The sequence below is a fragment of the Gymnogyps californianus genome, chromosome 4 (genome assembly GCF_018139145.2).
Source record: "Gymnogyps californianus isolate 813 chromosome 4, ASM1813914v2, whole genome shotgun sequence".
Taxonomy (NCBI): domain Eukaryota; kingdom Metazoa; phylum Chordata; class Aves; order Accipitriformes; family Cathartidae; genus Gymnogyps; species Gymnogyps californianus.
The window spans coordinates 1256154-1269274 of record NC_059474.1 but is presented as its reverse complement, the minus strand read 5'-3'; the positions used below and the strand labels follow the sequence as shown (position 1 = coordinate 1269274).

The following is a 13121-nucleotide window of genomic DNA, read 5'->3' as shown; positions in this document are numbered from 1 at the left end:
TTTGTTTTGTACCTTGAGGTCTCGGAGGAGCTAAATCCCCTTCTTGGCGGGGTGGGATGTGTTGTTAAACAGTGCTGGAGCCTCCAGGAAAACCATGGAGACGCGGGGACAATGAGCCCTCTATGGTCCTCGCTTGGCTGCGGGATGGTCCTCCTTCTCCGGGCTTCGGCGCTGGGCGCCAGGACGCGCAGACGCGGGCGATGAAGACGTCCACGCGCTTGGCAGCCTGTCCTGCAATAGAGTGGTCACAGCAGCTCTCCGAGACAGAAGGTTGGAGGGGGGGGAAATGCAGCCGCTCTTAATTAACCTGTTTTAGATGATGGAGATGAAGGCTGCGTTTCATACGTCCTCAGCTGTGCTCTCGTGGGTGGGTGGAGAGCCAAGTCCTCTTAGGGGTGAGGAGGTCCTTGTGTGGGAAAGACGTGGGAGCTCCTGTTCAGGTTTTAAGGTAAATAAGGATGTGAAGGGTGGGGTGGAAGAGGGCATTTAGGAAACTTGAGCTGTAGTTTGCTCCTTCCTCACCCGAATCAGCCGGGAGCGATGGGGCACTGAGGGGGTCCTTTGCAGAGGCGAAGGGCTTCAGGTACGAATTTTGGGGGTCCGGAGCAGGGACTTTTGCAGATGGCAGAATTAATCCCCTTTTTCCTTCCCCTGCTGCCGGGCTCAGCGGTGGTTTCTCTGACAAACAGCTGGAAACCACCTGGGACTCCCAGGCTCCTCCGGCAGCCGCGTTCACCTAAGATAAACGCCTGAGCTCCTGGATGGGTCCCACACCTCCCCGGGGAGCTCCTGTTATTAGAGACGCTTACAAAGCGCTTGGAAGACGTTGAGATGGAGCAAGCGTGATGAGAAATCCTTGTGGCACGGTTCAAAAGATGCGGAGGGTTATTTGGGGACAGAAGAAATTTCTGGGGACTTTGACCCCAGAAGTGCCCTCCTGCCGCAGCTGAGAGCGTCAGGGCACGGGTGTTCTTTGCCACCCACCTCCTCGGGGTGTCTCAGTCCTCATATCCCCTGTACCGCTAGTTCACCCCAAAAATAGAGATAACGTAGCAGGAGCGTACTATGGCTAAATTAATATAGCCACGCATTAATTAATATTAAATATTAATAAATTAATAATTAAGGATGAATAAGTTAATATTTAAATATTAGCAGAATGATATTAAATAAATTACTAAGGACTGCAAACCATTTTTTGTGGTTAACGCCGCCTGCCCAGGATCTTTGCCAGCTTTCAGATAAACCACCTGCTCTCTCGCCAGCTTTTTAAAATCTTATTTCTGTTTGTTTTTTCTTTCCCGTGGCCGCTGCAGCTCTTAGATCTGTTCATCCAGTGGGACTGGTCGACGTATTTGGCTGACTACGGGCAACCCACGTGCAAGTATCTTCGCGTGAACCCGACGACAGCCCTCATCCTGCTGGAAAAGTGAGTGCGGGTCCGGACACCCGGGATAGTTTTCATCCCCATCTCGCTTTGGGCAAGCGCGTGTTTTAGCAGCTCGTTCCATCACGTGCGGTGCTGGACGGAGCAGCCTGGGGAGCAAGAGGCTCCTTGTGATCCAGGGAGCAAAGCTTTCGCCCCCGGGTGGACAGTAGGAGCTCAAATAATAGAAAAATCCTATTTTATCCCACTAGCTGGAATTCCAGGTTTCGTATCAAAATGCATTGACTTGGCTGAGGGTCTGTCTTTTTGTTTCACTCTTAAGTAGAGTTTTCCTGGTCTTACAATGCACTTCCACTGTAGAGGTGTATCTCAAGCCCCCCAAATAATTTCAAATTTGCTAGCCTGCAGGCACATGTATCTCCCTTCTGTTGGATCCATGGAGGGGATCAAGTGCTAAAAGCCCAGCTATGGGACAGGGACAGTGTCTTTAGGCGGCTGTGTGCTCCAAGGCTTGCTCTTAGCGAGGACGCACTCTTTGATAAGGCTGAATCTGAGCCTCTTTGAAGCCTGTAGTTCACGTGCTGTGCACAGCTTCAGCCCAAGCCCTGGAGCTCTGCCGAGGAGCAAGCGCCAGGACGCGCCGGGCGAGCGCCGCGTGGCCTCTGCGGGGCTTTGGGACCCCTCCTGAAGCACAGCGAGGAGGCTTGTGCCAGTCCTACAAGCCATCAGCGAGGAGGGAAGGCCCGTGAGTTTGCTGCAGACCCAAAGAGTGGGATTCGCTTCGCTTGTAACCCCTCTAGCACGTGGGAGAGAAGTGGCACCGGTCACCCATCCTGCCCGTGGTAGGAGGTGGCCCAGAAGACCCTTCCTCTGGTAGACCTTCAGGCTCTCATTGCGGGGATCAGCCCTACTCCTGCCCCTTTGCTACCATCAGACCTCACAGCTGGTCTTCCAGCTGATCTGACACAGAAGTAACCTGCCAAAAATGATCATTAATAATTTTCCAAGCAGCTCATGCCATGGGCACTCCACTACTAAGTCTTGCATGGAGGCGCGGGCAGGATAAGCAAGTTGCAGTTAGACTTGGTTAGGTTTATCATGAAATCAGACCCTGAGGAGGAGTTTGAGTTGTTTTTTGGAGTACCTCTCTTTCTCCGTTGCTTGCAGAGGAGGGGGTGATTAGTTTAGAGTTGGGGCTACACTTTTAGAAGACCGACTTTGGTGTCCTTCTGAGCTCTGGAGTTGCATCTGTATTATCTGTGGTCCACATAACCGCACCGCCTCCTCTCCCGCAGATGAGAATAGCTAATTTCACAGCAACTCATGACATCCAAATGTTATCCATATGGGACACAGGGACTAAACTTAGGTAGTTGCTGTGTGTAAAGTACTTTTATACCTTATAGCATTGTTTTCATATACATATTTATATGTGTGGTGTAATATGTTGTGCTATTTGCAATGTCTTCGCAACCCGACATCTGTGATGCAAAAGCATGAGGTATATTCAGAACTATCAATAAAATGGTAAAATAAAGAGCTATCAAAAATCTGAGAGCTTGGACGTGAAGCAGCTGGAAGAGCCAGGGAACTGGAAGCAGGCAGTGAGCTGGGATCCGTGGCAGTTGCTGGGAAGGCAGTGGGACAGCAGGAGGGCAGCTCCATGCTCCTGGCCGTTTTCCCCAGGTAGTACTCGAGCGTGCAGCATCCGTGCTCGGTGGTGGTATTAAAAAGCCACAAACCCTGGCTCAAATTGCTAGCCTTCTCCCCGAAAAGGATCTCATTTGAAGGGCAATCTTCACATATCTGATTTGATTTCTGGAGGCAGCCCCAGTGGAGTCACTTGCATCTCCGTCACGGGTTGGCACTTGCATCTCCTGCATCCTCGTGGCGTGGCATCGCCTGCGTGGCATCACTGGCATGGCATCGCCGGTATGGCATCGCTGGCATGCTCCGGCAGGCTCTGCCCTGTCCCCACTCGGGCTTCAGGCCCTTCGGGGAGTCTCCATGTGTCATCCACCGGCTCCCCCGAGACTCTGCACTGGCCTGGCCATAGCTTCAGGCACGTCCGCTCCCCTCCACCCTCCGAGCCCACCTCCCCAGCCCTCTCCGTAGGCAGCCGAGCTTTGCCGACAAGGCGACGTGAAATTCTGATCCGCTGGTTCGTTTTGTAACCTGTTTTCATCATTATCTCTTTTCCTAATCACACATCTCTCATAGGATATCACGAGTGTAAGTATGCTGCTTGCTTGGGCTTTTACCCTCACCTTGCAGTGACTTTATTGTTTGATTTAAATGGAGCACTAAATGATCTAAATGCAAGCTGTCTTTGAAACGGTTCCCTCCGGTAACTTTATCGTCTCAAATGCACTAATTAGAGCTAAAAGAGGAGCTTTTACTCTGTTGCTTTTTCTTCTTATAGATTAATTTAAACAAAGCTTGGCTCTGTTGAAGGTGGTATTTGTTGACAGGGGTGGGGACAGCGCTGAGCTCTCTCTTTCCCTTCCTCTTACTTTTAATTCTTGCGCTAGTGCACAGGGACCACGTTACAAAACCAGGCTCGGTTGTCCCAGGGCTCTGCAGGCACACGCTTAAAGAAATAAAAGTGTCAATCCTCCAAAGAGCTACTTAGCTGCTTGAAAGCATTGCCTCCCTCTTTCAAGCCTGATCTTCTTGGTGTCTGGATGCACCGCTTGATCGGGGACCGGGTGCTTCCTATGGCCAAATGCTGGAAAAGAAACAGGCTGGCATTTCTGAATGCGTTTGACACTGACCACATTGCGTCAGCTCGGTGTCCGTCTGCAGGGCTGCGACGGCAGGACCGGAGCCGGCGTGGTCTCCTCGAGCAGATCTGCAAGCTCAGCCTCTCCCAAGGATGCGGCCGCTCCCAATGCTGCCTGGTCCCTGGCACAGCACAACCCAAATTCTGCAGGATTTTGTGTCCTGTAGGCAACTTAATTCATTAATAATACTTAATAGCTTAGTGCCTCTACCTTCACATGATGTCTGAAGATACCAGCGGCTGCCATCCCTCCCAGACACTCGTCCCCAGTTTCACAGATCCACCTATGTGGGTTTGTTGTGGGATCAGTGCTCTGACTGCTTTTTCATCCTGATCCGGTAGCTTTATCCATGCAACTCCTTTCTAATTGTTCAAACACATGCGAAACTTTTCTTGCATACAACATGCGTTACTTCAAAAACGTTTCATGGACCTGAACAGGTCCCACGGGATCGGAGATGGCTCCGAGGATGCCCAGGATGAGAGGGCTCTTAGGGCAGGATGAGGATGCTTTGCTGTAAATTCCCCACGCGTTATCTGGGGGTAACTGCAGCAGGCAGTGATGGCGAGTGATGGGTACAGCTCTGGGTGGAGGTTTCTGAAGGTATAGGTTTACTTTCAGTGCCTCTGATGTCCCCACATAGGCTGTGAAATAGAAACAGAGCTCTCAGCCCTCCTGGTAAAGTGGTTTGAAGCCCGCTGGAGCTGTACAGCTCTGCCGGAGGAACGGGTGTCCCGTGGGAGGATGGTTATTGCCAAAATTCATGATACCGTGACACCTCTAACCTGTGCAACTCAAAAATCCCGCTTCCCGTCGGTGCGATCGCTCCCTGGTTCTTGCGGCGGAGCAGCTGGCAACTTGCTTTCGTTAAAAAAAATAGAGAAAGTAAAAAAATAATACTTATTTTGCTGAATAAAAATGCTCCAAGCTATCTTGTTACTGTTGGGAAAGCAGCTCGGTTGTAATCCTGTGTCTTTGGGCACTCATAACTTTAGCAAATTAGCCTTTGGGATAAAGTTGTTATCCTTGTTTCCAGTTCCAAGCTGGATGTTTTTGGGAACATTTCAGATTCCCTTTGGCTCTTTTTAGGAAGATTGAAGCATGAAAAACCTTAGATTTTTTTTTTTTTTTTAATCGGTTAAATAAGTTTCAAGAGGTTTGATTTGTGCTTGGTTAACTCAAACCCCCCCTGGTTTGATGAAGTGCCAACTTCCCAGGGACTATCAGCGCTGCGTCCCAGTCACTTTAATGATTCATTTAGGTCCCCAAAGCCGAAAACACAGGCTTATGTGACTCGTCCAAAGCCATCTGCCTCTGCCAGATCTGATTTACCGAGAAAATAATTTACAAATTGTGGTATTATGAAAGAGCGGTGCCAGCTGAGAACCAGCAGGTTGGATGTTGGGAGCCTGATACCTTCAGGAGCTGTGGAAGGGTTGACCCTTGTGGGGTGGTTTCCCTTCCCAGCACGTGCCCTGCCTGCGTAAAGCTCACGCTTGTACCATGCAACGAGACCTGGCCCCCCCAAAATACGCATCCACGAATGCAAGCGTGCATGAACCCCCAGCTTTGCATGGCGGAGAGAGATGGAGCTGCACCGGCTTCGCCTTCAGGTCCCATCCCACCACCCGCTCTTCTTGTCTCTGGCTTTTTGGAGACCTCGTGCAGACCAGTGCGCTATGTCCTGTGTTAAATGTAATTTTAAAAAAACATGAATCTCAAGAAGATTTTTAAATTGAGTAAACCAGTGCTGGATTCCTTCTTTTAGTATAAATTATATTATGTAATACTGTATAATATTTTAAGCTCACAACTCCGAACCTTTCTGGCTGTCACAAAAGCTGCATCTCTTGGCCACATGCAATGCACCATTTCAAATAAGAAGCCTTAATGCTGTGGATTTAATGCTAATTTTTTAATTTCCTCCTAATATTACAGCGTTGTCATTTACCACTTCAGAAGGTGACACGGGGACGTAGCAAAAGCTGTTTGGAAAGGGAGAACGAGAGGCTTTAGGGTTTCGTGCATTTTGGCATTAGAGAGAGACCCTACAGTGACATTGATTGGGATTTGCGGAGTTTAAAGCAAAAATGCAAACTGTGTAAAGCCTGCACGTGGCTTGGTATGCCCGTCTTTACGCAAATACATGATAAAAATTGGGGTAGAGCCTTTAGATGCGGTCACCTCCTCTCTCTAGCAGAGCCTGAATATGGGCACTTTACATGCAATTCCTTCGTGGGGCTTGGTTGCAACGTTGAGCAGCGATACCTGTGCCATAACCTGTTTCTGCTCTGCGCAGGATGAGAGACACGAGCAGAAAAAACAACGTTTTTGCCCAGTTTCGGAAAAACGAGAGGGACAAGCAGAAGCTGATAGACACCGTGGCCAAGCAGCTCCGCAGCCTGATCAACAGCCATCACTCGTGAGGGACTCGGGGACCTCCTGCCCACGCCGGTCCCTTGCACCGCAGCCTTCCACATGCCTGGACTTGGGATTCTTGTTCAAAGAGAATATATGTATTTTTTTATTCACCTGTATAGTATTCATGAAACCTACCCTGATGACAAAATGTTCCTTGTTAAACAATCCCGGGGAAGATAGGCGGCACCGCTCGTGAAGGCGGTGTCAGGAGTCTCCTGTTATAAACTCCTATTTTCAGGGGTTTATAAAGTGACGGTAAATGCTGAAGCCTGAGAGAGAAGTTCACACCCAGACTATTTTCTTTTTTTTTTTAATAAGCCCAATTGAAAGAATCGGTCTGACTTCCTTTTGTTAACTTATTCAGTTGCAGAACAAACGAAAACAAAAAATATAGGGAGGAGTCGTGGTTTCAGGTTCTTCTCATGGGCTCCGGTAAAAGGAGCACACGTTTCGAAAGAGGGTCACCCGTTAGCTTGTCTTGCCAGCTTCTGTATTGGATTTAGGTAGGAAAAGAGGCAAACTGATTTCCCAACTTTCCTCCTCTTTTTCCTGGAAGGGCTGGTTTCCACCTTAGGCTGCAGATTGCTGGAGCTGCAACCCTTTCCTGCGTCTCTGTAGTCAGCATAGCCACCCCCTGAGCTCCACCTCTAGGACCTGCCGGTGTCTTTTGGATCTGCACTGAATGTAGAAGGGCTTCGCGAGCTGCCTCGTTAACTAGATTTGGAAAAGGAGAGCCAGAAGATAATCTGGCAGGGTATCCTGCGGCGCCGGTCTGGTGCTGGGATGCTGCTGCTCGCATCCAGCGCGGTTGGGTAGCAGGAGAGGAGGGATGCTCGGCAGAGACGGTGCAAAGGCAGACTGGGCTCTCCTGGTGTCCAGGGCAGTCCGTGCAGGGTTTTTTCCTCTCTTTGCACCTCTTTTCCGTGCTGATGTCCCATCTTCCCTCTCCTCCTGACACGGTGCAATGGGGTAAAGGCCCTCTGCTTCCCGCGAGCGCCCTGGCTTGCGCCGCGCGAGGAGCAGCCCTGCGAACTCACTGCTGGCCAGGACGATGAGAAGGAACCTCCTGGAGGTCCCTGAAGCGGAGGCAGCGGGAGATGCCTCGTGGAGCAGCATCGCTCGGCTCCCCCCGGCTCAGAAGTGCCTACGGACAAAATTCCCCTCTGCTCTGAAGGTGCCCAAACATCCTCTGCTCAAATCAAGACAGCCTTTGAGGAGGACGGTAACGCTACCAACAGGACTTCATTCCCAGCGTTCAGGTTACAGAGAGAGGGGACTTCCGCCCTTATCTTCTCATTACCCTTTTGACTCTAATTACTGCAGGTGAAAGCTTATCCAGCCGGTTCCCCCACCTCCCAAACCCTGATCTTAAAGGGAATTAAAATCTTCCTGGTGGATGTTACGGCCCTGGCAGTGCTGCTTCAGCACGGGCACGAGCCGTGCCCATTTCCTACCCTCGTTTGAAGGTGGTGGGTGCTGAGCCCTCAAACCGCTTCTGGAAGCGGCGGGGTGCTTTGCTGACCTGCGGAGCAAGGTTCCTTCTCCTTCCCCTCCCTCGACGCAGACTCCCGGAGCTATGGAGGGGCAGGACTTGTTCGAACGTCACCGCGTGGCATTTGCAGAAGGGCGGCAGCACTTTCTTGGTGCGTTCGTTCCCTTTGCTCTCTGACCACGTGCACTTTTTGCTCTGTGTTTCTTGCCTGGGGAGCTCTTCTGACACTCAAGCTCTGGCTACACGAAGGGGATGGTGCTTTATCTTCCCTCCTTGTTCCTCAGCAATACTTTTTTCTGTTTGTTTTCTTTTTGATAAGGGTACGTGTTACTTAACCCTGAAAGTAAATAGGCACGTTGTCAGCAATGACCTCCTGGGGCTGTCGTCCTGTCCCAGCAGTCTCCAGCCACGAGGACCAGTGGATTATTTTCATTAATAAGAAGGAAGACCTGAACGTGGCTTTATGGTTCCTTGCTTTTGAGGGGGGATCAGAGGTTACTTTCATCTTAATGCCTCTTTGAAGTACATGTAAGAAGGATGGAGGAAAAAAGAAGCAGCTGAATGAAAGTTGGTGTTAGCGTGGCCAGAAAGGGATCGTCTTCGTACATACATCTACATACGACCCAGCAAAGGCTTTCAGAAGGACAAGTGAAAATGAACTTGGTCCATTCCTCGCTGGTGACCTCTTTCCTGCTCTCCAAAACGCCGGACCTGAGCGTGAACCAGCCTGGGGGCTTCGCCACGGCCCCTGTGAGCCTCGGGGGATCCCCAGCTCAATCTTGGCATCCCAAATCCTGCACAACCAAGAAGGAAAAATTGCCCGGCTTGCCGGACTCCGATTGGAAACTCTTCCTCGCCAAATTGCTGGGGAAAGGAAGCAGACCGGTCCTTATGGTCCTGGCAGCGATGGGAGAGCTCTCAGCTCTCCAGCCAAGACGTGTCCCACAAGCCGCAGGACCACGGGACACTTTTATTCCTCCTCCCCATCCCTCGGCAGTGCCACCGTGGAAGAGATGTGGGGACAGGAGTGCAAAGGGGGTGGCAAAAGCAAGTGGGATGGGCTGGTTCGAGCATCAGACCTGAGCTCCTACCCAGAGGATGGAGTTTGAAACAAAAAACCCCAGCTACCCAGTGGTGACAGTAACAGGGGGAGCTTCAGTCCACAGGGCACTTCAGTTAAGGGCCATTAAATAGTAACAAGCACTTTAAAATCCTTCAGAATCAAGCTGCTACAGATGCTGGCAACGGCGTCATTGAGCATCAGCAAGCATGACAAATAAGGCACTCTGGCATTTCCAGGTTTTATTAGTGGGAGGATAGACTGTCAAAGACAATTTTTAATCGCTTTTGTCAGCCGTGGGCTTTGCTGCCAGGCGAGGCGGTGCTTTGCTTTTGCAGATTTTTTTTCTCCTCCGTGCTAGGTGCAGGATGAAGGGAAGAGGAGGAGGCACCGCCAGGCAGCATCACCTCCGGTCCCCGAGACGTGGGGAAGGGGCTTTGTGCTGCTGTCGGTGCGAGCGGAAAAAAGCACCCAGCTCCTGCCGCCGCCTTGAAACTCCATTTTTTTTTTCCCCCAAGGGGTGACCCCTGTCTTGCATTGCACAAGGTATACCCGCATAAAAACCCCAAAGCAGCTGGGTCTCAGGGCAAGACCTTGTTTCAGATACTCCAGACAGCTCCCAGCCTTCCCCATCCCACATCTGGGCTCTCTTTCCCGTCTCCACCGAGCTTTAGTTAAAAGAGGAGCGACACGACATTGCCGTGCCTGCCCGGGATAGATTTCCTCGTTCCTTTAAGCTCTGCTCGGAGAGGCCAGCATTGAGATTCTGCGAACCGGCTTCTGGCGCTCAGGACTTGCTGCTGGGAAAGTCAAACTCGGCCAAGGGAGAGATTCAACGAGTTTCTGATTTCGGGAGGTCAAGCGCCTAACCGCAAGTCACAGACCGGGATGAAAAATGGCGTTTTGGTGCTCTGGTCCTAATTAACTTTTTGTTCCGAGAGATGCAGTTCCATCCCTTCAAAATAAAATTAATCTTTTAAACAGATTGCTTAAAAAGCCCTGGAAGACATTTAAAATCCCCTCTAAATCTCTTACTAATGATTGGTATCCTCCGATACGGATGGTATTGCTTATGAGGGAAAGGTTGTTGCTAGAAATTTATAAGGGGGTGGGAAACGGGGGCAGAACCCGCTGCTGTAATCGAAGATTTGCAACCCCCAAAACAAGTAATGCTGCTATTAACACCTCCATGTACATACATTGAACCTACCTTTGTTTTTTTTTTAAGCAGTAGCTGTAGAAAAGCCTGGCTTATCCCCCACCTTTTCCCCGACCCAGCAAACATTTTTCAGCACCAGTGGGGGGAAAAAAAAAAAATTAACAAAAAAGACAAGTTTGGCTTCCTGAGAAGCATCTGCACATCTTATCTGCTTTATAATCTTTAGGGGTTGTGCAGGCAGCCCAGGGCTTGGGAATAATTTTATATAAGGTCTCTAAAGTGCTAACTTGCGGCCCAAACCGTACCTATACATGAGGGGGACGGCCTCCGTTAGACATCATCGCGTGTGCATGTGTGTGAGAGAGAGAGGAGGAGATTTTTTCTGGGTTTTGTTCTTTTTTTTTTTATTCCTAGGGCTGGAGTTCAAGTCAGATGCTCTTAGCAATTTTGCACTTTGTTCTACATCCAACCACAACTCCAGGCTCTGATGCGGGGGGAGAAGCTGGCTGATGCTTTGTTCGAGGGGCTGTTTTGGTTTTGTTTTCTTAAAAATTGGCTGCTTTTGTGCTGCTACGAAAATGGCTGCTTGGGCAGAAGGCGTGGGCGTTTGCATGCTGGCCCCAAACTGTTTGCAAGATGCTGGGAGGCAGCGTGGAAAGCGGAGGCTGAGATGGAGCCGGGGCCACTCCGGTGGCATGGGCTGCTGTCGGCACCTCCTGCGCTGAAAGCTGGTTTTAGGGTAAAAAACCTTTTACCCGCCCCGAGGTAGCGATGATGGGAAGTGGCAGATGAGGGAGGTTCGCGGTAGGTGTCCCTCCAGCATCCCTTCCAACCAGTATTCAAACCCCAGGCAGAGAAATCTTCACCCTTCATTGTTTCCTACCTCTCCGCCACACCTCGATTTGGCTTTTCTCTTTAATTCTGGGTTGGGTTTGGTGCTTTTTTGAAGCAGCAAGTGGTTTGGAGCATCGAACCACCCTCCCACGCCCTGGCTGGGTGCATGTCCCATCCCCGGCTGCCACGGGGGTGCTGGGGTCTCTGCGCCCCATTTCCTATGGCTCTGGGGTGCTCAGAGACCCAGTGTGTGTGTGTGTGTCCCCGCTCCACCAACGCGACTCGTGTGTTTATCACACTGCCGGGGAGCTCGAAGGGAACACAACTCGCAAATAAATCTCATCGCAAATGACTTCAAGATGGGCCCGTCTCTGCTGTCCACTGGGAAAGTTGCGCATTTGAGGGAAGCGACCCAAATACACCGTGTTCTGGGCGGAATTCACCCCAAAAACAGTGGATGGGGGGCGGGGGGAGGCTCAGGCTGTGACCTGGGGACCGGTTGATTTGCTTCATTTCCAAAGCTGCTGCTGCTCTGGTCTCAAGCCCTTCTCTTGCGCCCCAGGGCCGCGCTGGGTCCTCGGGGCCGGGCTGGGGGGGCTTTGGTCGGAGCGAGCATCCATCCCACCTACAGCTCCTCCGGCTCGGGGGGCAGCACCCCAAAACCTCCACGGGCAGCTCGGGGTCGGGCTTCTGGAATCCAGTGTGCACCGAGTTGCTTTCTGCCTTGGCTCATCCCTTGGATTTTATTTTGACACGAACACACACCCACACCCCCATCCCCATCCCTCCCTGTCCACTGGCTGCTTGTGTTGCCTTTTCTCATTCCTTTTTTTTTTTTGGGGGGGGGGAAGGACGTGATTTTGTAAACTGATGTGGTGAAAACAGCTTTTTTTGCACAAGTCGTTGCACAATAAGGGGAAAATTTAGTAAATTAGATTTAACTTTAAAGGGAACTTTTTTTTTTCCTTAAAACTCACTAGCAGAGCTACTGATTAAAAGAAAAAAAAAAAGAGATGGACTGATTAAAAAATGGACTGCATGGTTTACAGGTTAAATTGTGTTAGAAATTAGCATGTTGATTTCGACTGTACATTTATCCTATTGTAACTTCTATTAAACAATACAGCATATAACTGTTTAAATAAGCGCCTGTGCTCGCTGTGGCTGTGTGCATCGCTGCGAAGGCACTGCCTTTGCCTTCACCTCGCCGGAAAAAAATCCTAAATCCCATAAAAGACAAAATTCAACATCTCTTTTGTACAACCAGCAAAGTTTTGCTGCTGAAACACCCGGATTTACGGATCGTCCCATGGGGAGACGACCCCTTAACGAGCGCTGGCTCCCACACCCCGGGTTGCATTGCCGTGCTGTGAGCTAAAGCCGAGTTTTGCCTAATTTGGTGGCTATTTTAATTGGTTTCTACCATAAACAAGCACGATTAAACCCAAGCCTGGAGTTGAAGAAGTAGCCGCCTTGCTCTCATTGATTACATCTAGGTTTGCAGATGGGGAAAGTAATCCTGAGTAGGAATTAAGGCTTTGGAGGGCAGAGCAGAGATAATGGGGGGGAGTTGCGTTAGCTTTCGATGGGAAATCTTTTTGCCCGCTCCCGTTGTGTATTTTCTTTCATGGTATTTATCATCCTTTGCAATTTGATCATTGTATTAGCATGTTGGGTTGGGTTTTTTTCCTGGCCCTGACTGCGTTAGGCTATTAGATTCCCCAAATACCTCCCAGCCCTGACACTGAACGTGCAGTAGACTTTGGTTTCTGTAAGACGTTTGACTTGGTAACACACGGCACGTTGGTGAGGAAATTAAAATAATATAAAATCAACATGACACGCTCATTAAAAACTGGCTAACTGGGATATCTCAGCATGTAATCCTAAACAGAGGCACAGCACTGGGGCATCTCCATGGGGCCGGGCGATGCTGAGCACACCAGGCTGGGGGGGCACTTTGGGGTCCTGCCCCCCTGGTAGGG

General features: G+C 50.3%; 1 protein-coding gene across 1 annotated transcript in view; it reads left to right on the top strand.

Moving 5' to 3' along the window:
* EXOC6B (exocyst complex component 6B) overlaps positions 1-11599 on the top strand; it is a 325017-nt gene extending 313418 nt beyond the window's left edge. Inside the window, 2 exon segments of the mRNA XM_050895357.1 lie at positions 1317-1429; positions 6470-11599. Coding sequence (XP_050751314.1) covers positions 1317-1429; positions 6470-6596 — 240 coding nt within the window. The 3' untranslated portion in view covers positions 6597-11599.
* Positions 11600-13121: the final 1522 nt, after the last annotated feature.